General features: G+C 37.1%; 1 protein-coding gene across 10 annotated transcripts in view; it reads right to left on the bottom strand.

Annotated features, from left to right (window-relative positions):
* The window catches only part of SHPRH (SNF2 histone linker PHD RING helicase), a 98,138-nt gene that overhangs the window by 37,955 nt on the left and 39,910 nt on the right, over window positions 1-20,273 (bottom strand). For all 10 annotated transcript variants that reach the window (XR_007923169.2, XR_011388945.1, XM_051855282.2 and 7 more), the window contains 4 exons: window positions 11,876-11,964; window positions 8,508-8,600; window positions 7,499-7,606; window positions 6,858-7,000 (listed from right to left, as the gene is read on the bottom strand). Coding sequence is in view for 8 of the 10 variants with exons in the window: in XM_051855282.2 (XP_051711242.1) it covers window positions 6,858-7,000; window positions 7,499-7,606; window positions 8,508-8,600; window positions 11,876-11,964 (433 nt within the window). In the remaining 2 variants the exon portion in view is untranslated. The remainder of the gene's footprint in view (window positions 1-6,857; window positions 7,001-7,498; window positions 7,607-8,507; window positions 8,601-11,875; window positions 11,965-20,273) is intronic.

Genomic DNA, 20,273 nt, shown 5'->3' with positions numbered 1-20,273 from the left:
TTCTCATTGAACTTTTGTTTTTAAAGATTTATTTGTGTATTTATTTGAAAAGGAGAGTTACAGAAAAGGAGACACATGCCTAAATGTGCACACACAAACACACATACGCACATGGAGAAGTCTTCCATTCATTATTTCACTCCTCAGATCGCTACAATAGCTGGGGCTGCGCCAGACCAAAGCCAGGAGCCTGGAACTCCATCCAGGTCTCCCACTGGATGGCAGGGGCCCAAGTATTTCTTCTTCTGCTTTCAAAAGTTCATTAGCAGGGAGCTGAACAGGAAGTAAAGCAGCTGGATAGCATGCGTACAGGCAACTACAAGGCATGTTGGCATTGTAAGTTAAACCCACTGCACCACTATGCAAGTCTCTTGAAATAACTTTTAAACAATAAGGACTGTTATCATATCCTTCTTGTTTAAAAAAAAAATTAACAGGAGCCAGCACTATGTCCTCTACCTGTGGCACTGGCATCCCATATGGTGCCAGTTCATAACCCAGCTGGTCTCTTCTGATCCAGCTCTCTGCTACAAGAAAATGGTAGAAGATGGTCCAAGTGCTTGGGTCCCTGCATCCACCAGGAGACCTGGAAGAAGCTCCGGCTCCTGGCTTTGGATCAGCCTAGCTCTGGCCCTTGTGGCCATTTGGGAAGTAAACCAGCAGATGGAAGACCTTTCTCTTGGTCTCTCCCTCTCAGTGCCTGTAACTCTCTCTCTCAAATAAATAAATCTTTTAAAAAAAATTAACAGGCACAGAATAGCTGCTCAAATTTTCAAAACATTTGCATAGATACTTGAATAAAATTGGATTAGGTATCAATATTATTCACAAACAGAAAACAAAGTTTCATTTTCTAATTTATTAGAAATTTAAGTTGTTCTTCAAAAATTAATTTTTAAAGCAAAGACAAGTAGGTTTGAAAATTTCTCTCCACTTTGTCTTATCTGGGCCAAGTCAAAAGACTGAAAATACCACAGATCACCATTTAAGCAGTCTTAGCAATGTTCAATCTTCCAGGCCCCCTCAAATGAAATAGAGAAAATAAAATGGCTGGCAACTCTTATCCACCACATTACATGTTGGGCATTATCTATGTAAGTGCTTTAAAATATAGTTTATTTAATTATTATGATAATGCTGTGTGGTTTTATTGATGAAGAAGCTAAGGTTTAGAGAACTCACACAACTGTTCCAAGGATACAGATCTGTAATGTGGTGGAATAGGATATAAACCCAGCAATCTCACTAGAGAACTCACCTCTGCTCTTAATCACTAACCTACACAGCCTTTTCCAATAATCATTAACAGTTAGACATAATTTGGCTTTTGAGATATCAATCTGGCATAAAAACACATAAAAAAGTTTTAAAATGATTTCTGAAGGCAGATTTAATCTTTTTAAAATTAATTAAGAATATTCCAAGATGGATGAATAGGGAAAAGACATAATGCTTTAGATGAGGGGAAAATGGTGGGAAAAAAAGTAGAGGAATTAAATTAAGGGGAAAGCTGAAGAGAAATCTAAATTCTACAGAGGAAGAGGGGTGCCATGGATAAGCGTGGAAGGTGTGGACGCACAGCAACAAGCGCAGACACAACACATGATCCCTGCAGCTGAGGGCTGAAGGATACGCCAGCTTTGGAGAGCAGGGTGACAGAAGCCTGCAGCAGCCGATGCCACAGGTGAAATTGCTAGAGGGAAAGCCTTGCAGATTAAACTGTCTTTGAGTTTGGCCTGGAGCACTAGCAGGGGGCAGGGTATCGACCTAACCCAATGAAAAACAGCATGTTTCTCCCCATACCCCAGCAAGGGGGGTGTTCAGCAACCAGCGGGAAGAAGGCAACATTTTGACATGACTAGAGACTGCAGTGGCTCTTGTGCAGGCATGTGATCAGTGGATTCTATCACAGGGGAAAATCTGCTTTCCCCACTGACTTTGTCTGAGAGGGCTGACAGGGGGCTACGCACCCATGTAGGACTGTGTCATGTTCCCAGATTCTCAACTAACCAAAAAAAAAAAAAAAAAAAAAAACAAAAATAGGGAGAAGACAGAAATTAACAGAATCAGAGATGAAAAAAAATGTAACAACAGAAATCACAGAAATAAAAAGAATCATCAGCAATTACTACAGTTAAAGGCCAACAAATCAGAAAAACTAGAAGAAATGGATAGATTCCTGGACACATACAATCTACTAAAATTGAGTCATGAAGACAAACAGACCAATACCAAGACAGACACTGTATCAGTAATGAGGACCCTCCAAACAAAGAAAAGCCCAAGATCGGATGTCTGCACTGCTGAATCTATGAAACTTTTAAACAAGAAATAATTCCAATTCTTCTCAAGCTATTTTAACACAATTGAAATGAAAGGGACCCTCCCAAACTCTTTCAATGAGGCCAGCATCACACTAATTCTAAAATCAAGAAAAGCTACAAAAGAGAAAGAGAACTATAGACCAATTTCCCTGAAGAACACAGATGCAAAATTTTTCAACAAAATACTAGCTAATCGAATTCATATTTAATTTTTTTTTTGACAGGCAGCATGGACAGTGAGAGAAAGAGACAGAGAGAAAGGTCTTCCTTTTTCTGTTGGTTCACCCACCAATGGCCGCTGCAGCCGGCGCACCACGCTGATCTGAAGCCAGGAGCCAGGTGCTTCTCCTGGTCTCCTATGCGGGTGCAGGGCCCAAGCACTTGGGCCACCCTCCACTGCACTCCCGGGCCACTGCAGAGAGCCGGACTGGAAGAGGAACAACCGGGACAGAATCTGGCGGCCCGACCGGGACTAGAACCTGGTGTGCCGGCGCTGCAGGCAGAGGATTAGCCTATTGAGCCATGGCGCCGGCCAGCTAATCGAATTCAACAACACTCAGAAAGATCAAGCACCAGACCAAGTAGGATTTATCCCTGGTATGCAGGGATGCTTCAAAATATGCAAAACAATAAATGCAATACATCACATTAACAAATTGAAGAATAAAAACCATATGATTATTTCAATAGATGCACAAAAAGCATTTGATAAAATTCAACATCCTTAAGCCTTAAGCAAGTAGGTATAGAAGGAACATCGTCAACACAATCAAGGCAATTATGAAAAACCCACAGCCAGCATCTTATTGAATGGGGAAAAGTTGAAGTATTCCCAGTAAGATCCAGAACCAGACAAGGATGCCCACTATTACCGCTGTTATCCAAGACAGTTCTAGAAGTTTAGCCAGAGTCATTAGGCAAGAAAAAGAAATCAAAGGGATAGAAATTAGAAAGGAGGAAGTCAAATTATCATCTGCAGATGTTATGATTCTATATTTATGGGAACCAAAAGATTCCACTATGAGACTTTTAGAACTCACAAGAGTTTGCTAAAATTGCAGGATATAAAATAAACACACAAAAATCAATAGCTTTTGTATACACAGTCAATACTATGATTGAGAAAGAACTTCTAAGATCAATCCCATTTAGAACAGCTAAAAAAAATTTAAATACCTTGGAATAAATTTAACCAAAGAGGGGATAGATCTCTACAATGAAAATTATAAAAGACTAAAGAAAGAAATAGAAGATACAAAGAAAAAAAAAAAGGAAGTATCTTCCAAGTTCATGGATTGGAAGAATTAATATCATCAAAATATACATTCTACTGAAAGCAACTTACAAATTCAAAATACTCAACTTCAAGATATATTATATTACAGTTTCAATCCAAATAGCCTGGTACTAACACAAAAATAGACATGGAGACCAATGGAACAGAATAGAAACTCCAGAAATTAATCCATGCATCTACAACTAACTAATCTTTGACAAAAGAACTAAAATCAGTTCCTGAAGTAAAGACAAATGGTGTTAGGAAAATTGGATCTCCTTGTGCAGAAATAGGAAAAAGACCCCTACCATATACCATATAATAAAAAAATCAACTCAAAATGAATCAAGGATCTGAATCTATGACCTGATACCATCAAATTACTAGAGAAGAACAATGGAAAAACTCTGCAAGGCATTGCCATAGGCGAATACTTCTTGAAGGGAACCCAGAAGTAAAGGCAATCAAAGTAAAAATTGACAAATGGGATTACACTAAGCTGAGAAGCTTCTGCACTGCAATAGAAACATTCAGCAAAAGTGAAGAGGCAACCAACAGAATGGGAGAAAATATTTGCAAACTATGCAACCAATAAATGATTAATATCCAGAATCTATAAAGAGCTCATGAAACTCAACAACAAAGTAAACAATCCAGTTAAGAAATACACAAAGGACTTAAAAAGGCAATTTTCACAAGAAGAAATGCAAATGGCCATCAATCAGATACATGAAAAAAAGCTCAGGATCAATAGCCATTAGAGAAATGAAAATCAAAACTACAATGAGATTTTACTTCAACCCAGTTAGAATGGCTCTCATAAACAAATCAACAAGCAATGAATGCTGGCGAGCATGTGGGGAAAAAAGTACCCTAGTTCACTGTTGGTAAGAATGTAAACTAGTACAGACGTTGTGGAAGACAGCACTGGAGGTACCTCAGAAAGCTTAAAATAGATATATCACATAACCCAGCAATCCCACTCCTGGGATTTTACCCAAGGAAAATGAAATAAGCACATGAAAGAGTGATATGTACCCCCATGTTTAGTGCAGCTCAATTCACAATAGCGAAGATATGGAATCAACCCAGATGTCCATCAACTGATAAGTGGCTAAAGAAATTGTGAGATTTACTAGATAGTATGGAATACTACTCAGCAGTACAAAACAATGAAATCCTGTCTTTTGTACAAAAATAGTTACAATTGGAAACCATAATACTTAGTGAAATAATCCAATCCCCAAAAGACAAATACCATATATTTTCCTTGATCTGTGGTAACTAGCAGAGTACAAAAAATGTCATGTATAGGAGTGAAGATGACATTTTGAGATTTGATGATTGTTTACAGCCCTTGTGTCTACTGTTGAGGAAAGCTGCTTTTTTCTTTTGACTTCTATTTGTTGAACTCCTTACTTAGTGTAAGGTTAATCCCATGAGTATAAAGTAAACTGAAAGTTGATCATTATAAAAATTAAGACAGGGAATAAGAGAGGAAGGAGGAAGAAGGGTGGGTTCATGGGCGGAAGAGAGGTTACGTAAGTGGTATCACTATGTCCCTGAATCTGTATATATGAATTACATGAAGTTTATCTTAAATTAAAAAAAATAAATTAACTAATAAGCCTACAGGTATTTTATATATCCAGTTATACATTTAGAAATATTTTCTATTTATACCTAATGTTTTTAAAAACAATGTAATTAATGATATATTTCATATTTCCTATATTTCATATTTCCTTTTTGAGGTCTCAAAATGTTCATTAAAAATGTGTTCTAAATAAGAATTTACAACTTTTTAGTAGTTTCTGTGTGATATAAGAAAAACAACTTCAAACATTTTTAATATTTTCTTACCTAATTTCACAAGGCTAGCAAAATACATATGGATTAGCTTTTAAACTAAATAAAATGAACTGTAACTTAAATGGCAACTTATCTTAGAAGAGAGGGCTTAATAGAGAAAAAGGGGGTCTGTTTAGAAGCACATATATTCTCCATGTACCTCAGAAACAAGCAGCTCACTAGGCTCTGAATGGTCAAAAAAAGATGATCACTGGCAATGGACGTTAAGACTAGGAGTTAAGATAATAATTAAGACACCTGCAGCCTCTATCAGAATCTGTGGCTTGACTCCCAGCTCCAGCTCTTGATTCTAGCTTCCTGTCAATGCAGACCTTGGACAATAGTGGTGATAGCTCAAAGTGACTAAGTCACTTCCACCCAATGGGAAACCTGGATAAGCTCCCAGCTCCCAGGTTGTGCCCAGCCCAGTCCTGGCCTAGCATTAGAAGTATCGATCAGTGGTTAGGGGGTCTCTCTTGCCTGTCTGACTCTGTCATTCCCGCCCCACCCCCCCCACAAAAAAAAAAAAAGAGAGAGAAAGTTGGTGATTATAATAAAACCCATGAGAAATGGGGCAGAATTCCTTTGACAGACCTTTAGAACAGCAATTTGGAATAGTAAGTGAAAACATTTTAAAACCTTGCACAAATATTCTTAGGCTGAATTTCTCACTGAAAAGTACAACTAATGCTAAGACCGACCTCTCACATAGGGATGTGATTTCAGAGATAATCAAAGATATTTTCTCTGTCTCCCTAACCTAGAATCTACAGTTCCGACATGACACGAATTCCCAAATCATATAGACATTCTTAATCACTCAGGGCACTTTTGATAAATAAGATTGTACTTGGAATGAATTATTTACTATTTATATATAAGATAAATAGGTCAATTTATTTCTAAAAATGTTAAAGAATGGTGACCATTGATGAGAAGAAAGACAGGGAAGAGACAGCAAGTAACTCTACAGTACAAAAACTGGACCACAGATATTTAATGACATTTAATTCTTTGGGAACGATTCACACAGCAAGAATGCCTTATGTCAGGAATGCAATTGTCCTAAACAAAGCCTATTTTAAAATTGTGTTTAAAACTGCCTTTGGGTATAGTCAACAACAACAACAAAAAAAAAAAAAAAAAAAGGAAAAGAAAGAGATAAAATTTTAAGCACATTTTAAAATAAGCAATAAAGAGAGAATATGTTAACAGTTGTTACTGTATGGGAAAGAGTCTGTTTTATACTTCTTATTTTTCTTTGAAATGTACTTCTGGCAAAATATAAAACCCGGATGTTGATAACCACAATGTATTCTGATATGTAATTGCTCTTCTAAATAAGCAATGATCTGAATACTTCGGGTGATTATTCATAGCTATTGTACTTCGTACTATTTTCTTACTTCTCTGACATGGAAAGCTTGTCAGTTTGTTGCTTGTAGTTGCTGGTTATTTCATTTCTTACTCTCTGAACAAGTTCCTCACCAATGGCAAATTCTAGTGCTCTATGTATCACATTCAGCCACCAAGGAGAATTAGAACGAATCTGTAAAAAGGCAACAGTTGATCAATTAATATTTGTTTTAGTACTCATTATGTTTCCATCATTTTAGGAATCTTTGCTACTGATTTCATAAAAAAGAAATTTTGTTAAATGAAAAATGGCACGTACTCCATAAGAAAAATATTTATGGTTCTAATATTCTAATATGGTAAAACAAAGTATTTTGGAAAATCAAAAGCAGGTAACCGAAGTCTTTATGTTCTTCAAAAGGCAACTTGTTACACAGCCAAAGTAAGAAACTCCTCATAGTTTAAATGAAATAAAAGAGAACCTCAAAATAGTTCATGTATCTTTGCATTTGTCCATTCCACTAATAAATATTGCTGGTAATAAATAAACTTGTACTGTGACACTGTATTAGGTACTAAGTATTCCAAGATGAATGAGAAATTTAAAGCTTCTCCACAAACAAACAAACAAACAAAAAGGTGTTATCTGGATACAAACACAAGTAAGAAACACTGCATTTTGGGTACGAACCTTTCTTTGGAGCTCACGTATGGTCTGTTGCACAGGTTGTAAAGCTTGCTGGGCTTCGGCGACTTCTGTGTTGCATTTACTCATATAGTGTTCTCGCAGCTGTTTGGCCTGTGTTAAAACAGAAAACCAGTGTAATTTTACTCTAAATCTAGAAAATAATTTAGTACTATGTTTCAAGAACAAAACTGGGGAGATGTCAGTCAAAGATACAATCATTTCAGTTAGATAGGAGGAATAAATGCCAGAGATCTATTTACAACATGATGATTATTGCTTATAACAATATATTGTACAGTTGAAAATTGTTAAGAGTATATTTGCAATGATCTGACCATAAAACATTTCAAGTTTGTGATGTAAAACATGTTAATTAGCTTCACAATTCCACAATTTCAATGTATATCAAAACATCATGTATACTGTAAATATATGCAATTTTTATTTGCAGACTAAATGGTTTACAAAAAAAGTAATAACCACTGTAATCAAAGAACCATATGTACTTAAACAACTTTATAAATGTACTTTACCTAGTTGATATAAATAAAGACTCCAATTATAAATTCAATATATTCAACACTCTTTTTTAGCTTTGCTCTTTTTCTTTGATCTTTGAAAGGTAAAATTTTCTGCAGAATAGCATAATAAGCTATTAACAAGTAAGTAACTTTTTATCAGTCTTCTCAATGAGAGGCAAGATTTATTGAACAGAGAACTTCTTTGAGTTTATGTTTTGCTTTACATAAGACACAGCAAGGTAAAGAAAAAAATCTGTTTGCTTATTTGCCAACATTATCATATAATTGCAAGCAGGTCACCAGAAAAGCAAATATGTAGTATTGCCATTCTCTATATCCAAAAGCATCTCAAGCAAAATTTGGTATGTCAAAGCAACAGGAAAAGATGTTCACATTTACTTAAGTGTTGAATGGCTAAGAAAAATCAACTAAATGGATCATAAAATTTGAAGAAACACATTTTCTTTCACGTGAGAGTGAAAACCTATTACCTCTTCCTCAAGTCTGCCATCTCGCAAGGTAGGAGGTATCCCTGGGTGCTTGGCTATCAACAATTCCATCAAGTTATGGGTAGCATGAAGTCTCTACAAACACATAAAAGGCAATAATTTGACAGTCAATAAAGTGAGCTTTAAATAAAATCTACTTTTATAATATGGCAATCAGGACTAATACTACATAAAGATCATCACCAAATACTTTTGCTTTAAAATAATTTATCAACACTTTCAGAAAAAATGATGTTAATTATAGCAAAGAACTTAAAGCAAAATGATATGAATTTTCTACAATTAAAAATATGAAGTCTGGGTCTGGCACTGTGGCAGCTGTGTTAAGCTGCAGTCTGCAGTGCCTGCATCCCATGTGGGTGCCAGTTCGAATCCTGACTGCTCCCTTCCAATTCAGCTCCCTGCTAATGCCCTGAGAAAGCAGCAGAAGATGGCCCAACTGCTTGGGCTCCTGCACCCATATGGGAGACCTGGAAGAAGCTCCTGGCTCATGGCTTCAGTCTGCCCTGTTGCGGCTATCTGGGGAGTGAATCAGAGGATGGAAGCTCTTTGTCTCTGTAACTCTGCCTTTCAAATAATAAATAAATACATATAAACAAATGAAGTCCTTTTTTTTTTTAATTTGACAGGCAGAGTTAGACAGTGAGAGAGACAGACAGAGAGAAAGGTCTTCTTTCTGTTGATTCACCCCCCAAATGGCCGCTACGGCCGGCGCGCTGGGCCAATCTGAAGCCAGGAGCCAGGTGCTTCCTCCTGGTCTCCCATGTGGATGCAGGGACCAAGCACTTGGGCCATCCTCCACTGTCTTCCCGGGTCACAGCAGAGAGCTGGACTGGAAGAGGAGCAACTGGGACTAGAACCTGGCGCCCATATGGGATGCCAGCGCCACAGGCAGAGGATTAACCAATGAGCCACGACGCCGGCCCCCCACAAATGAAATCTTATGAAGTATGGTTAACATTTAGCAGAATATGTAAAATAGACATATTTCTTCTACTATATGTACTTTTGTCTATGTTTGAGAAAGCCAAATAAATAAAATAAAGGCTGACTGCACTGAACTTGATTCCTTTTCTACTGAGAATGAGCCTTACAATTACATTATGATAAAAGTAAGAACAATGAAATAAGAAAGAACAGGGCCAGCACTGTGGCGCAGCGGGTTAAAGCGCCGGCCTGAAGTGCTGGCATCTCATACAGGCATCGGTTCTAGTTCTGGCTGCTCCTCTTCCAATCCAGCTCTCTGCTATGGCCTGGGATAGCAGCAGAAGATGGCTCAAGTCCTTGAGCCCCTGCACCTGCATGGGAAACCTGGAAGAAGCTGCTGGATCCTGGCTTTGGTTCGGCACAACTCCGGCCATTGCGGCAATCTGGGGAGTGAACCAGCAGATGGAAGACCTCTCTCTCTGTCTCTACCTCTCTCTGTAACTCTGCCTTTCAAATAAATAAAATAAATCTTTTTTCGTTTAAAAGAAAACAGGGTTGTGACATAGATATGTTGAACTTAACTGCTAAATAGGAGAGGAACTATAGGAGAAATGGGTAGAAGGAAGAAAATTATACTTTATATCTCTCTATTAGATATAATACACTTCTCACTCTGTTAGTGAATCTGCAGCTCATTACAGGATCCCTCTGGAGTCAACAACTATGAGAATCAAGTCAAAGTAGTTTCTATCTGTTAACATTTTACTTGGGAAGATAGATAACAGCTAAAAGATGATTGGAAGCATCCTTCTGGTAGGATCTAGCTTGGTGCCAGTGATTTAAGACTTTAAAGGTTCATTCTGCTTGACTACAGACTACAGACCATACTAAATATCACGGTACAGTCAATCTTGGAAGAGTTACTTCAGGGGCCAGCACTGTAGTGCAGCAGGTTAACGCCCTGGTCAGAAGTGCCAGCATCCCATATGGGTACAGGTTCGAGTCCCAGCTGCTCCACCCGATCCAGCTCTCTGCTATGCCCAGAAAAGCAGTAGAAGATGGCCCAAGTCCTTGGGCCCCTGCACCTGCGTGGGAGACCTAGAGGAGGCTCCCAGCTCTTGACTTCAGATCGGCGCAGCTCTGGCCATTGTGGCCAACTAGGGAGTGAACCAGAAGATGGAAGACTTCTCTCTCTCTCTGCCTTTCCTCTCTCTATGTAATTCTGACTTTCAAATAAATAATAAATAAATCTTTAAAAAAATTTACTTCAAATGTGGTAGGTGTTTTCAACATGGATTCATAGATAATAAAACCAGTGACATTATCGGATTTAATGGCAAAAAGAAAAGTACACAATATTAGAGAAACTTGAAATGGCAGGAAGTTGTCCTATCTTTTCTGTCTGTGCTTGTGCAAGAGGACTTCTGCTATTGGTGGTGAAGCGGGAATACTTAACATTCTATTTCTACCACTTCACACATTTTATCCCAAAGAAATAGAATGGCTAATCTAACTGGACGGAGTAAGACATTCAAGAAGCCAAGCTCTTTTAGTGAGTGGCATTACTGTGACTAAAAAGCAAGAACCCTCTCCCTCTCCCTCTCTTCTGCTCTCTCTGTAACTCTTTCAAATAAACAAATCTTTTTTTGAAGGATGGTTCAGGGACTGTCTTCACTCTTATTCCTAAGAATGTAAGTAGTCTTGTACTTAATTTTCTGCTCCTGCTACTCCCTCATCCATTCCTCCTAATATCCCACTCTGGCACATGTGAGTGTATAATTCTCAAGGTCTATATTCTGAGCAGTAAACAAGTGATATCACCTGAGACTCAAGCCTATGTCAAGGGTATTCAAAATGATCTTTACTTCCTATTTAGCTGGAGAGTCGTGTCTATGGAAACATCTGGAAAGAACCATAAAGGAAAGGAGAAACAAGTGTTATAATTCAAATATCCAAGTTTCCCTGAACAGACCCCTAAAAATTAAATTAGAAGACCACTGTATAGGCTTTATTATAATTTAGTTCCATGGCTGAATTTAACTATTTTTCTTTCTTTTTGGTGAAAATCTTGTGAACAAATAGGCCAATGTTCACATGCAAAAGTGTTAAAAACTTATCTACTCTTTGAAATACAAATAATTTGAACTATTTTTCAAACACAGATTACAGATTATTCTTGTCAGACTTGTGGCCAAAACTGGCCTGAGTAGACGCAATACTAGAGAGTGATTCTCACGCTTTAGAGTGTATGTGTACAGCTCACCTTGAGTGCTTATTATAAGACTGAATCCTAAGCTTCCTTCCCAGTGATTATGACCCCAGTCTGTTACCTTTTGTCACCTAAAATATTTAGCAAAATTATTTTGTAAAAAAAATACAAATGAATATTTGTATATACTTGAAAGTGTTTAGCTTTTACTCACTTGAAGGGAATCAGTTTTGAGTCTTCCTTTGTGCTCCTCAGATGAGCGCAACACTTCTCTGTACAGTTCTGCTGCCAAGGCATATTCACCTAGGAAATTCAAAGGTAATTAAAGCATAAAAAGTCATGAATTTTGCCCCCAGTGTCACATATTTACTGCCTTTACACATCTAATACAACTAATAGAGAAAGAGAGTGAGAGAGAGATATCTTCCATCTGCTGCTTCATTCCCTAGAGCCACAACAACCAGGAGCTTCATCAGGGTCTCTAATGTGGGTAAAGGGGCCCAAACACGTGGGACATCTGCTGCCGCTTTCCCACAGCATTAGCAGGAAGCTTAATCAAAAGTGGAGCAGCCAGGACACAAACCAGTAATCATTTGGAATGCCAGTGTCACAGGCAGCAGCTTTACCCACTACACTACAACACCAGCCCCATAACTATTATTTTTTAAAGGGATTTGACTTCAGTACTAATATTTTTAAAAAGACTTATTTTTATTTGAAAGGCAGAGCAATAGAGAGGGAATGACAGAGAGAGGGATATCTTCCATCTACTGGTGCTCTATCCAAATGGCCATAACAGCCAGGACTGGTTCATACAGAAGCCAGGAGCCAGGAGCTTCATCCCAGTCCCCTACATAGGTGGCAGGGGCCCAAGCACTTGGTCCATCATCCATTGCCTTCTCATGAACTTTAGCAGGAAGTTAGATTAGAAGCAGAAGCAGAACAGTCAAGACTCTAACTCGCACTCTGATATGGATGCCGAAGCAGCAGCTTAACCAGCTTTGCCACAGTCCTAGCCCCCTTTGTATTATAGTTGCTTTTTAAATTCTACAGCATGTGATGTCTTTGTAATATATTTACATCTTAAAATTATACTTAATATTAATTATGACACAGATACTAACTAATATAAGATATAAATAGAGGAAATATGGTAAGGGATATATGGTGATTCTTTGGATTACTACCTCACAATTTTTATTTTGTAAACTTACAACTATCCTGAAATAAAACGTTAAAAGTAAATTTGTGATTAAACAAAAACTCCTCTGGAGGTCTTAAAATTATACTGAAATATATTTTGAAATCTATTTACAATCAAATATATTTATAATGTTTTAAAATGACACTGAAAAATTCTGGATTAACTTGTAATTTAAACAAATACTTTTCTGCTTATTGAATTTAAAGGGTGCTAATTAGTAGTCATGATGTTTGCTGTTAACGGTAACTTTAGGTTAATTATAAGCATTTATAAATATTCAAAACTCTGTGATTAGCCTATACACAATTCTTATAAAAATAATATATTATTTTGTTCTTGCAATTAGATAAAAATAATGTATAATTAAACACTCTATTTCAAAAACTTGGGGATCTTCTTTCCATTTCAGGCCAAACAAATCAGAGTCCACCGGAGATGCATCCTGTTATTTACAGTTCATAACTAGAAGTTCATTATCAATTAAAGCATAAGTTTGTAAAATACGGCCTATGAGTCATATCTGTTTTGTGACAAGTGAAATTAAATTTCAGGACCCATGAATAACGTTTCATTGGAACTCAGTGAGGTTCATTTGTTTAGGTAGTATCTGTGCTGCTTTTACACTACAATAGCAGAAGAAGTAGCCTTGCTGAGACCCTATAACTCACAATACCTAATATATTTCCTCTCTGGTTCTTGAGAGGAAACAGAGTGATGATACCTAAATGAAAGGAGATGAAATATTTTTATTGGTTAGAATTATGGAATCAATCTTATTAACTGCTTGTAGGAAATTAAAAATTCACCCATACAATTAAAATAAAAATCTCACTGGCAAATAATAAAATAGGAGAAAAATTGTAGATACATTCAAGTTTCTACTGCTGAGAATTTTTTTTTCACAATCGTCACATTCATTTGCCTTTTTAAAAACTTCAAACTAATTTCACTGATATATATTTAATGACATATACACAGAGATATACATCTCTTTGTAAATTTTGTAGAAGCCCTCTCTCTTTTTTTGTTAAATATATACATATAAAAAGCTGCATGAAAATATAGTTAACAAATTTCATCACTTCAAACATTTTTAAATGTCTAGTTCAGTGGCATTTTACAGTTCACCGTTATTCAAAATGCTTTTTATATTTTTAAAAATATTCAGTTCTACCAGTTATTTAATGCAAAGCTTTCTAAAATATATACCTTCACAATACTTCAGAAATCAAACAACTCCACTCACTCCACTCACTCTGATGAGGGAGATTATTTTCACAATAATAAAATGTCATACTAACGTAGGAATAGTACTTAATTATAGTTATACACTGAAGTTTTTTTTTTAGTTTTAAGATTCTTAAACCTTTTCAAAAGACACACAGATTCCATTAGTAATGACTGTCACTTTTAGAAAATAATTCTTTTAACAATTCTCCCTTCAAAATTACACCTTTTAATGGAGGTATAGTGTCTAGCCTGTAACAGAAGCAGCTGTACTTGCTTCACCTTAGTATTTGTTTTTACATTTATTAAAATGACATGCTTTCTTAGAAGACACAAAAGTACACATATTCAATAGATTTAATAAGTTTAAGCCAAATTTTGAAATTCCCTTTCTTGGCCACTTGATGGCACTAACATTTCCAAATAAACATAATTTATTAGATTTGATATTGTCAACCTCATTTTTTTCCAGAGCATAAATATAAAAAAAAAAAACAGTTCAGATCTGGAATAATACTATATGTTTAATAGCATAGTCAGTGAGGATGTTAACATATGCATTATATATTAAATATATACATTTATATATACTATGAGGTCACATCATAAAGTCCATGAAAAAACAGAATTAAAAGATAAGCTTATTTTGATACAAATATTTTTTGAAACCCATTAAGAATATTTCATAATATGTATTTTTCAAGGACTTTTTTTCATATTGCATGGACTTCCAAAAATTTTTTGTACCAAAATAAGCTTATCTTTTAATTCCATTTTCCAAGAACCCTCAAATAAGCGAATCCCTATAGAGGATGAAATTAGGTTCCTTTTAAAAGTCAGACCTTGCAGTGCCGGCACACCAGGTTCTAGTCCCGGTCGGGGCGCCGGTTTCTGTCCCGGTTGCCCCTCTTCCAGGACAGCTCTCTGCTGCGGCCAGGGAGTGCAGTGGAGGATGGCCCAAGTACTTGGGTCCTCCACCCCATGGGAGACCAGGATAAGTACCTGGCTCCTGCCATCGGATCAGCGCGGTGCGCTGGCCGCAGCGCGCCAGCTGCGGCGGCCATTGGAGGGTGGACCAACAGCAAAGGAAGACCTTTCTCTCTGTCTCTCTCTCTCACTGTCCACTCTGCCTGTCAAGAAAAAAAAAAAATAAGTCAGACCTTCACTGGTTGAGCTCTCCATCAGCTCTACATAAAAGGAATCTCTCAGGAGTGGGGAAAATTTTTATGCCAAGAGCCATTTGATATTAATAACATCGTTTGTTTGCCATACAAAATTATGAACTTAAAAAACTAGCCTGCTATAAATTTACTGCATTTTGAGTCTCACCTGAGGTTGTTTTGGCAGGGCCAAACCAAATGATTTCGTAGGCCTTATATGGCCTGTGGGCCAGATATTCCTCACCCTATGCAAGTTAAATACTTCATGTTACTTTTAAAAATGGATGATGTTTCACCTACCATAGAATCAGTGGAAACTAAAAGTAGCAAACCTATAATTAAGTTTATAATTATAAATACAGAATAGACATATCATTTATAAAAGATAGTCTGGTATGAATTTCTCTTAATAATCAGCAATAGTTTGCTATAGTTCTACTCACAGAAAGACAAGGCACTACAGTATAAATGCAGGGGAAACCATCTGAAAAGACCAGTGAGATAGCTTCTGTTACACAACAATATGCTATTTTGCCAAGCAAGAGCAGTGATCTGGCTGCAGTGCAACGGTGTTTGGAAATGATCAGATGAGCAACACTTTTTTCCAATCCTCATAACATAGATAGCTTCATACAGGGAAAGGCAAAAAGAAATCTGAAAGGCCAGGGGGAGAAATCCATTCACTGTGTAAGCCTTTGCGTCATAAGAGCAGAATAAAATGAAGAAGGCAATTGTAAAACCTAGATAGGAAAGCTGAAATTTATTTTTATTACAGTGGTAATCTACAAATACTGTACTACTCCATTTTACACATTTTTAACTGTATGGGCCTACTATTGATATTGTAATATTGAGGTTTATAAATATAGATGGCAATTTGGTGAAGAAGCAGATACAGCATAATAAAAAGTACTATATGTTTAATTTGAAATCAAAAGATCCAGGGCATATTCAGTCACTTACTAGACATAATTTTGGGAAAGCCTTTCTAAACACAGTTTCCTTAGGGAAAATGGATATAACATCTAAATCAAGCAATTATGAGGATAAAATAGTATATTTGCATGAAAGTGTTAAATATAATGCAAAATGCTTATAGAAAAAAATTCTCAGATATAACGCAAGGTTTTAATGATCTGAATATAAATAGTACATTCATCATTCATGTAATTTCTAAGACAGGCATATGTATTTCCTTTTTTTTTTTTTTTGATAGGCAGAGTTAGACAGTGAGAGAGACAGAGAGAAAGGTCTTCCTTCCGTTGGTTCACCCCCTAAATGGCTGCTACGGCCGGTGCGCTGCGCCGATCTGAAGCCAGGAGCCAGGTACTTCCTCCTGGTCTCCCATGCAGGTGTAGGGCCCAAGCACTTGGGCCATCCTCCACTGCCTTCCCGGGTCACAGCAGAGAGCTGGACTGGAAGAGGGGCAACCGGGACAGAACCTGGAGTGCCGGCACCGCAGGTGGAGGATTAGCCTAGTGAGCCACAGCGTTGACAGAGCATACATATTTCTAATCTGTGATAATCAAGTAGTCTACAGATTTTAATCACAATTATTTCATTCAATTAACCTGGCACTGAGAAAAGCTGGTTTTAGACATTTTATATTTGATATTGTCCCCAAAGTTTAATTTTTTAAAAAAATTCTCTATTAATTATTTGCCTTGTTTAGTCTTTTTCTCTACTGACTGTAAAGCACACATACTTTTATACTGATGCTGGGAACATGCTTAACATTGAGATAAAAATGATGATGGTGATGATTGACTATAACCAAGAATTGTTAAGAGAAAAACAAAGCTGCAAACATTGGCAGCTAAATTGAAGACTTTTCAGGTAACATCCTAGATGGAAAATTTGTTTACAAGTTGCTTGTGCTATAATTGAACCATTTATCATTATGGATAATATGTCCTTTTCTCCTATTAGTGATAATACTTTGCATTGTGAGCAAGTTCAAAATGGTAAGGATCTTAGGTCACGTCATATTACTATAATCAGTAACATCATGTTCTAAGTTTTTATAAAAAATTTTCTACGAGTTTCCACACTTCATATTCAGATACTGAGGAAGGTAAAGCATACAGTATTATCTCTATTTATTGACAGGGCAACTGAAGAATAATACACTCATTCAGAATTACAACAGCAGCAGAACAGATGAGAAGCCATATTTTCAATTCTAACCTAGAGCTACAGAAATAGCTCAGCTGCTGACGGCTCTAACACAAACCAATATGACACAACCCAAATATCCAGGACAGTAACAATTAATTTTCTAGTTATGATTCTGTTACGCAGAAGAGCAAATAACTAAAGACAGGATACTCAGAGAAAGAAGCTTTGACTATTTCCTTATACTCAACAGAAAGCACGGCTTCATGCTTGTATATATTGTGGATCACTTGGGTCCCTGCCTTCCATATGGGAAACCTGGATTGAGTTTGGACTCCTAGAGATTGCAAGTACTTGGGGAGTGAACTAGCAGAAGAAAAAGCGATGTTACTTTTTTTTTTTTTTGAAAGATTTTATTTATTTATTTATTTGAAAGTCAGAGTTGCACAGAGAGAGAAGGAGAGGCAGAGAGAGAGAGAGAGAGAGAGAGAGAGAGAGAGGTCTTCCATCCACTGGTTCACATCCCAACTTGCCGCAAGGGCTGGAGCTGCGCTGATCCTAAGCCAGGAGCCAGGAGCTTCCTCCAGGTCTTCCCATGCGGGTGCAGGGACCCAAGGACTTGATCCTTCCTCTACTGATTTCCCAGGGCACAGCAGAGAGCTGGATTGGAAGTGGAGCAGCACTGCAGGTGACGGCTCCACCAGCTACACCACAGTGCCAGCCCCATGAGACCTCTCTTTCAAATAAATAAAAAGAGAAAAAAATTCTGGGCAAGTGATTTTTTTTTTAAGTCTTACTGGGTAATTGAAAATAGCGGCATCTTCTCTCTCTGACTGTAAGCAAGTTGACTAATTTAGTAGTAACCCTTGTAGAAGGTCTGAGGGAACTACCATTTATCAAGAAATGCCTTTGTAGCTCTAACACAACGGTAATTCTGCACATTTTGACACAGAATGAAGAAACATTAAGCAGGTTACATACACTAAGCTATCAGTGCCTGAGCCTGTACATCACTTCACCATTATGAAATATTTATTCACATGATTTCAAGGACCATATTCTATTTAGCTTGAGAGAGACTAAAATCAAATGATCTGAACCAAATCTATTATAATAGGATTTAGAATTTTTTTTCTTTTTAAAGATTTATTTATTTATTTGAAAGCTACAGAGGGAAGGAAAGGGAGACAGAAAGATCTTCCATCTACTGGTTCACTTCTTAAATGGCTTCAACGGCTAGGGCTGGGCAAAGCTGAAGCCAGGAGCTTCATCCAGGTCTCCTGTATGGGTGGTAGGGTGCTTGGCCCAGTTGCTGCTTTCCTAAGCACTTTAATAGGGAGCTGGATGGAAAATGGAGCATCCAGAACTCCTGCTGGCCTTCAAAAGGGAGACTGGTGTCCCTCTGCATAGCCTTAACGTGCTGCACTACCATGCAGAAATTACATCAGTAATCAATCTCCCCATTACTATGGCGAGTCATCATGATACAAAAGCTAAAAATCTACATAATATCATATCATAAATGTAGTAACAGATTTTAAGTAGTTGTTAGAGCACTTAATGATTCATTACAGTTGCAAAAAACATCTTAGTTCAGATAAAAAAGTTATCATGAAGAAAATGGAAAATTTCTACAGAAATAAACGATTCTAACAAAAGGTGGAGGTACAGAGTTGAAATCCAAGTTCACCATTTAAGTGGAGGTCAAGGAAATGAACAGAATTAAGAGTAAATGAAATAACGGAAAACTCATTGTACAGTTTTACTCTCACCAGCAGCATATGAATGAGAATGGGAATTCACAGAATTGTTCCACATCCTTGCTAATATCTAATCTGTTTAATTTGAGCCATTCTAAGGGTACAGTATTCTTATACTTTCAATTTCCAGATTTAATAATTAATGATGTTGAATATGTTTTAATGTGCTTCTTGCCATCTCTATTCATTCTCTGAAATGTGTGCTCATACATTTTGCCTATTTTCATTTGGCTGTTTTCTTATTAGATCAGAAATAAGTAGGACTATTTCTAGACACCATGCTATCTCATTGGACAACTCCGCTAACTATAAGAAAATGCCAGTCTTGATTGCCAGACTTAGTCTCCAAAATAAGGTAGTATCAATCTTCTGTTTCATTCTTTTTCAAGGTTTTCTTGACTACTGTACTTCCATACAAATTTTAGAATACACTCTCAATCTCTATGAAACAGCCTGCTGAAGTTTTTTTGGAGAAATTTTAACTGTGTTGGCTCTATAGATCAACTTGAGATGAATCAGCTTTTTAATAATAATGAAACTTTTGATCCATGAACATAGTTTCACAAGGTATTATTTAATTTTTTATCAGCAATTCCAGTGTTTTTGTACTCTTTTTATATGGGTCTTCTTGAAACTGACTTCCTATTTTTTATTACTGTGAATTATACTGTTACTACAATTTCTAATTGTTCATTCCTGATGTGTAAGAATAAAACTCAGTTTGGTATATTCACTTTGTAAATTTCACTTGTTAGCTCTATTTATTTTTAAAGGATTTATTTTATTTATTTGACAGAATTACATACAGAAGTAGAGACAGAGAGAGAGGTCTTCCATCCGCTGGTTCACTCCCCAGATGGCTGCAATGGCCAGAGCTGCACCGATCCGAAACCAGGAGCCAGGAGCTTCTTCCCGGTCTCCCACGCAGGTGCAGGGACCCAAGGACTTGGGCCATCCTCTACTGCTTTCCCAGGCCAGAGCAGAGAGCTGGATTGGAAGAGGAGCAGCTGGGACTAGAACCAGCACCCATAGGGGATGCCGGCGCTTCAGACCAGGGCGTTAACCCACTGCGCCACAGCACCGGCCCCAGTTCTGTTTTTTCTATATAAATAGTGTTAGTGTAAATAAAGGCAGTTTAATTTATTT

The sequence above is a fragment of the Oryctolagus cuniculus genome, chromosome 5 (assembly GCF_964237555.1).
Source record: "Oryctolagus cuniculus chromosome 5, mOryCun1.1, whole genome shotgun sequence".
NCBI classification, from domain to species: domain Eukaryota; kingdom Metazoa; phylum Chordata; class Mammalia; order Lagomorpha; family Leporidae; genus Oryctolagus; species Oryctolagus cuniculus.
This window is presented reverse-complemented; position numbering and strand designations above follow the sequence as displayed.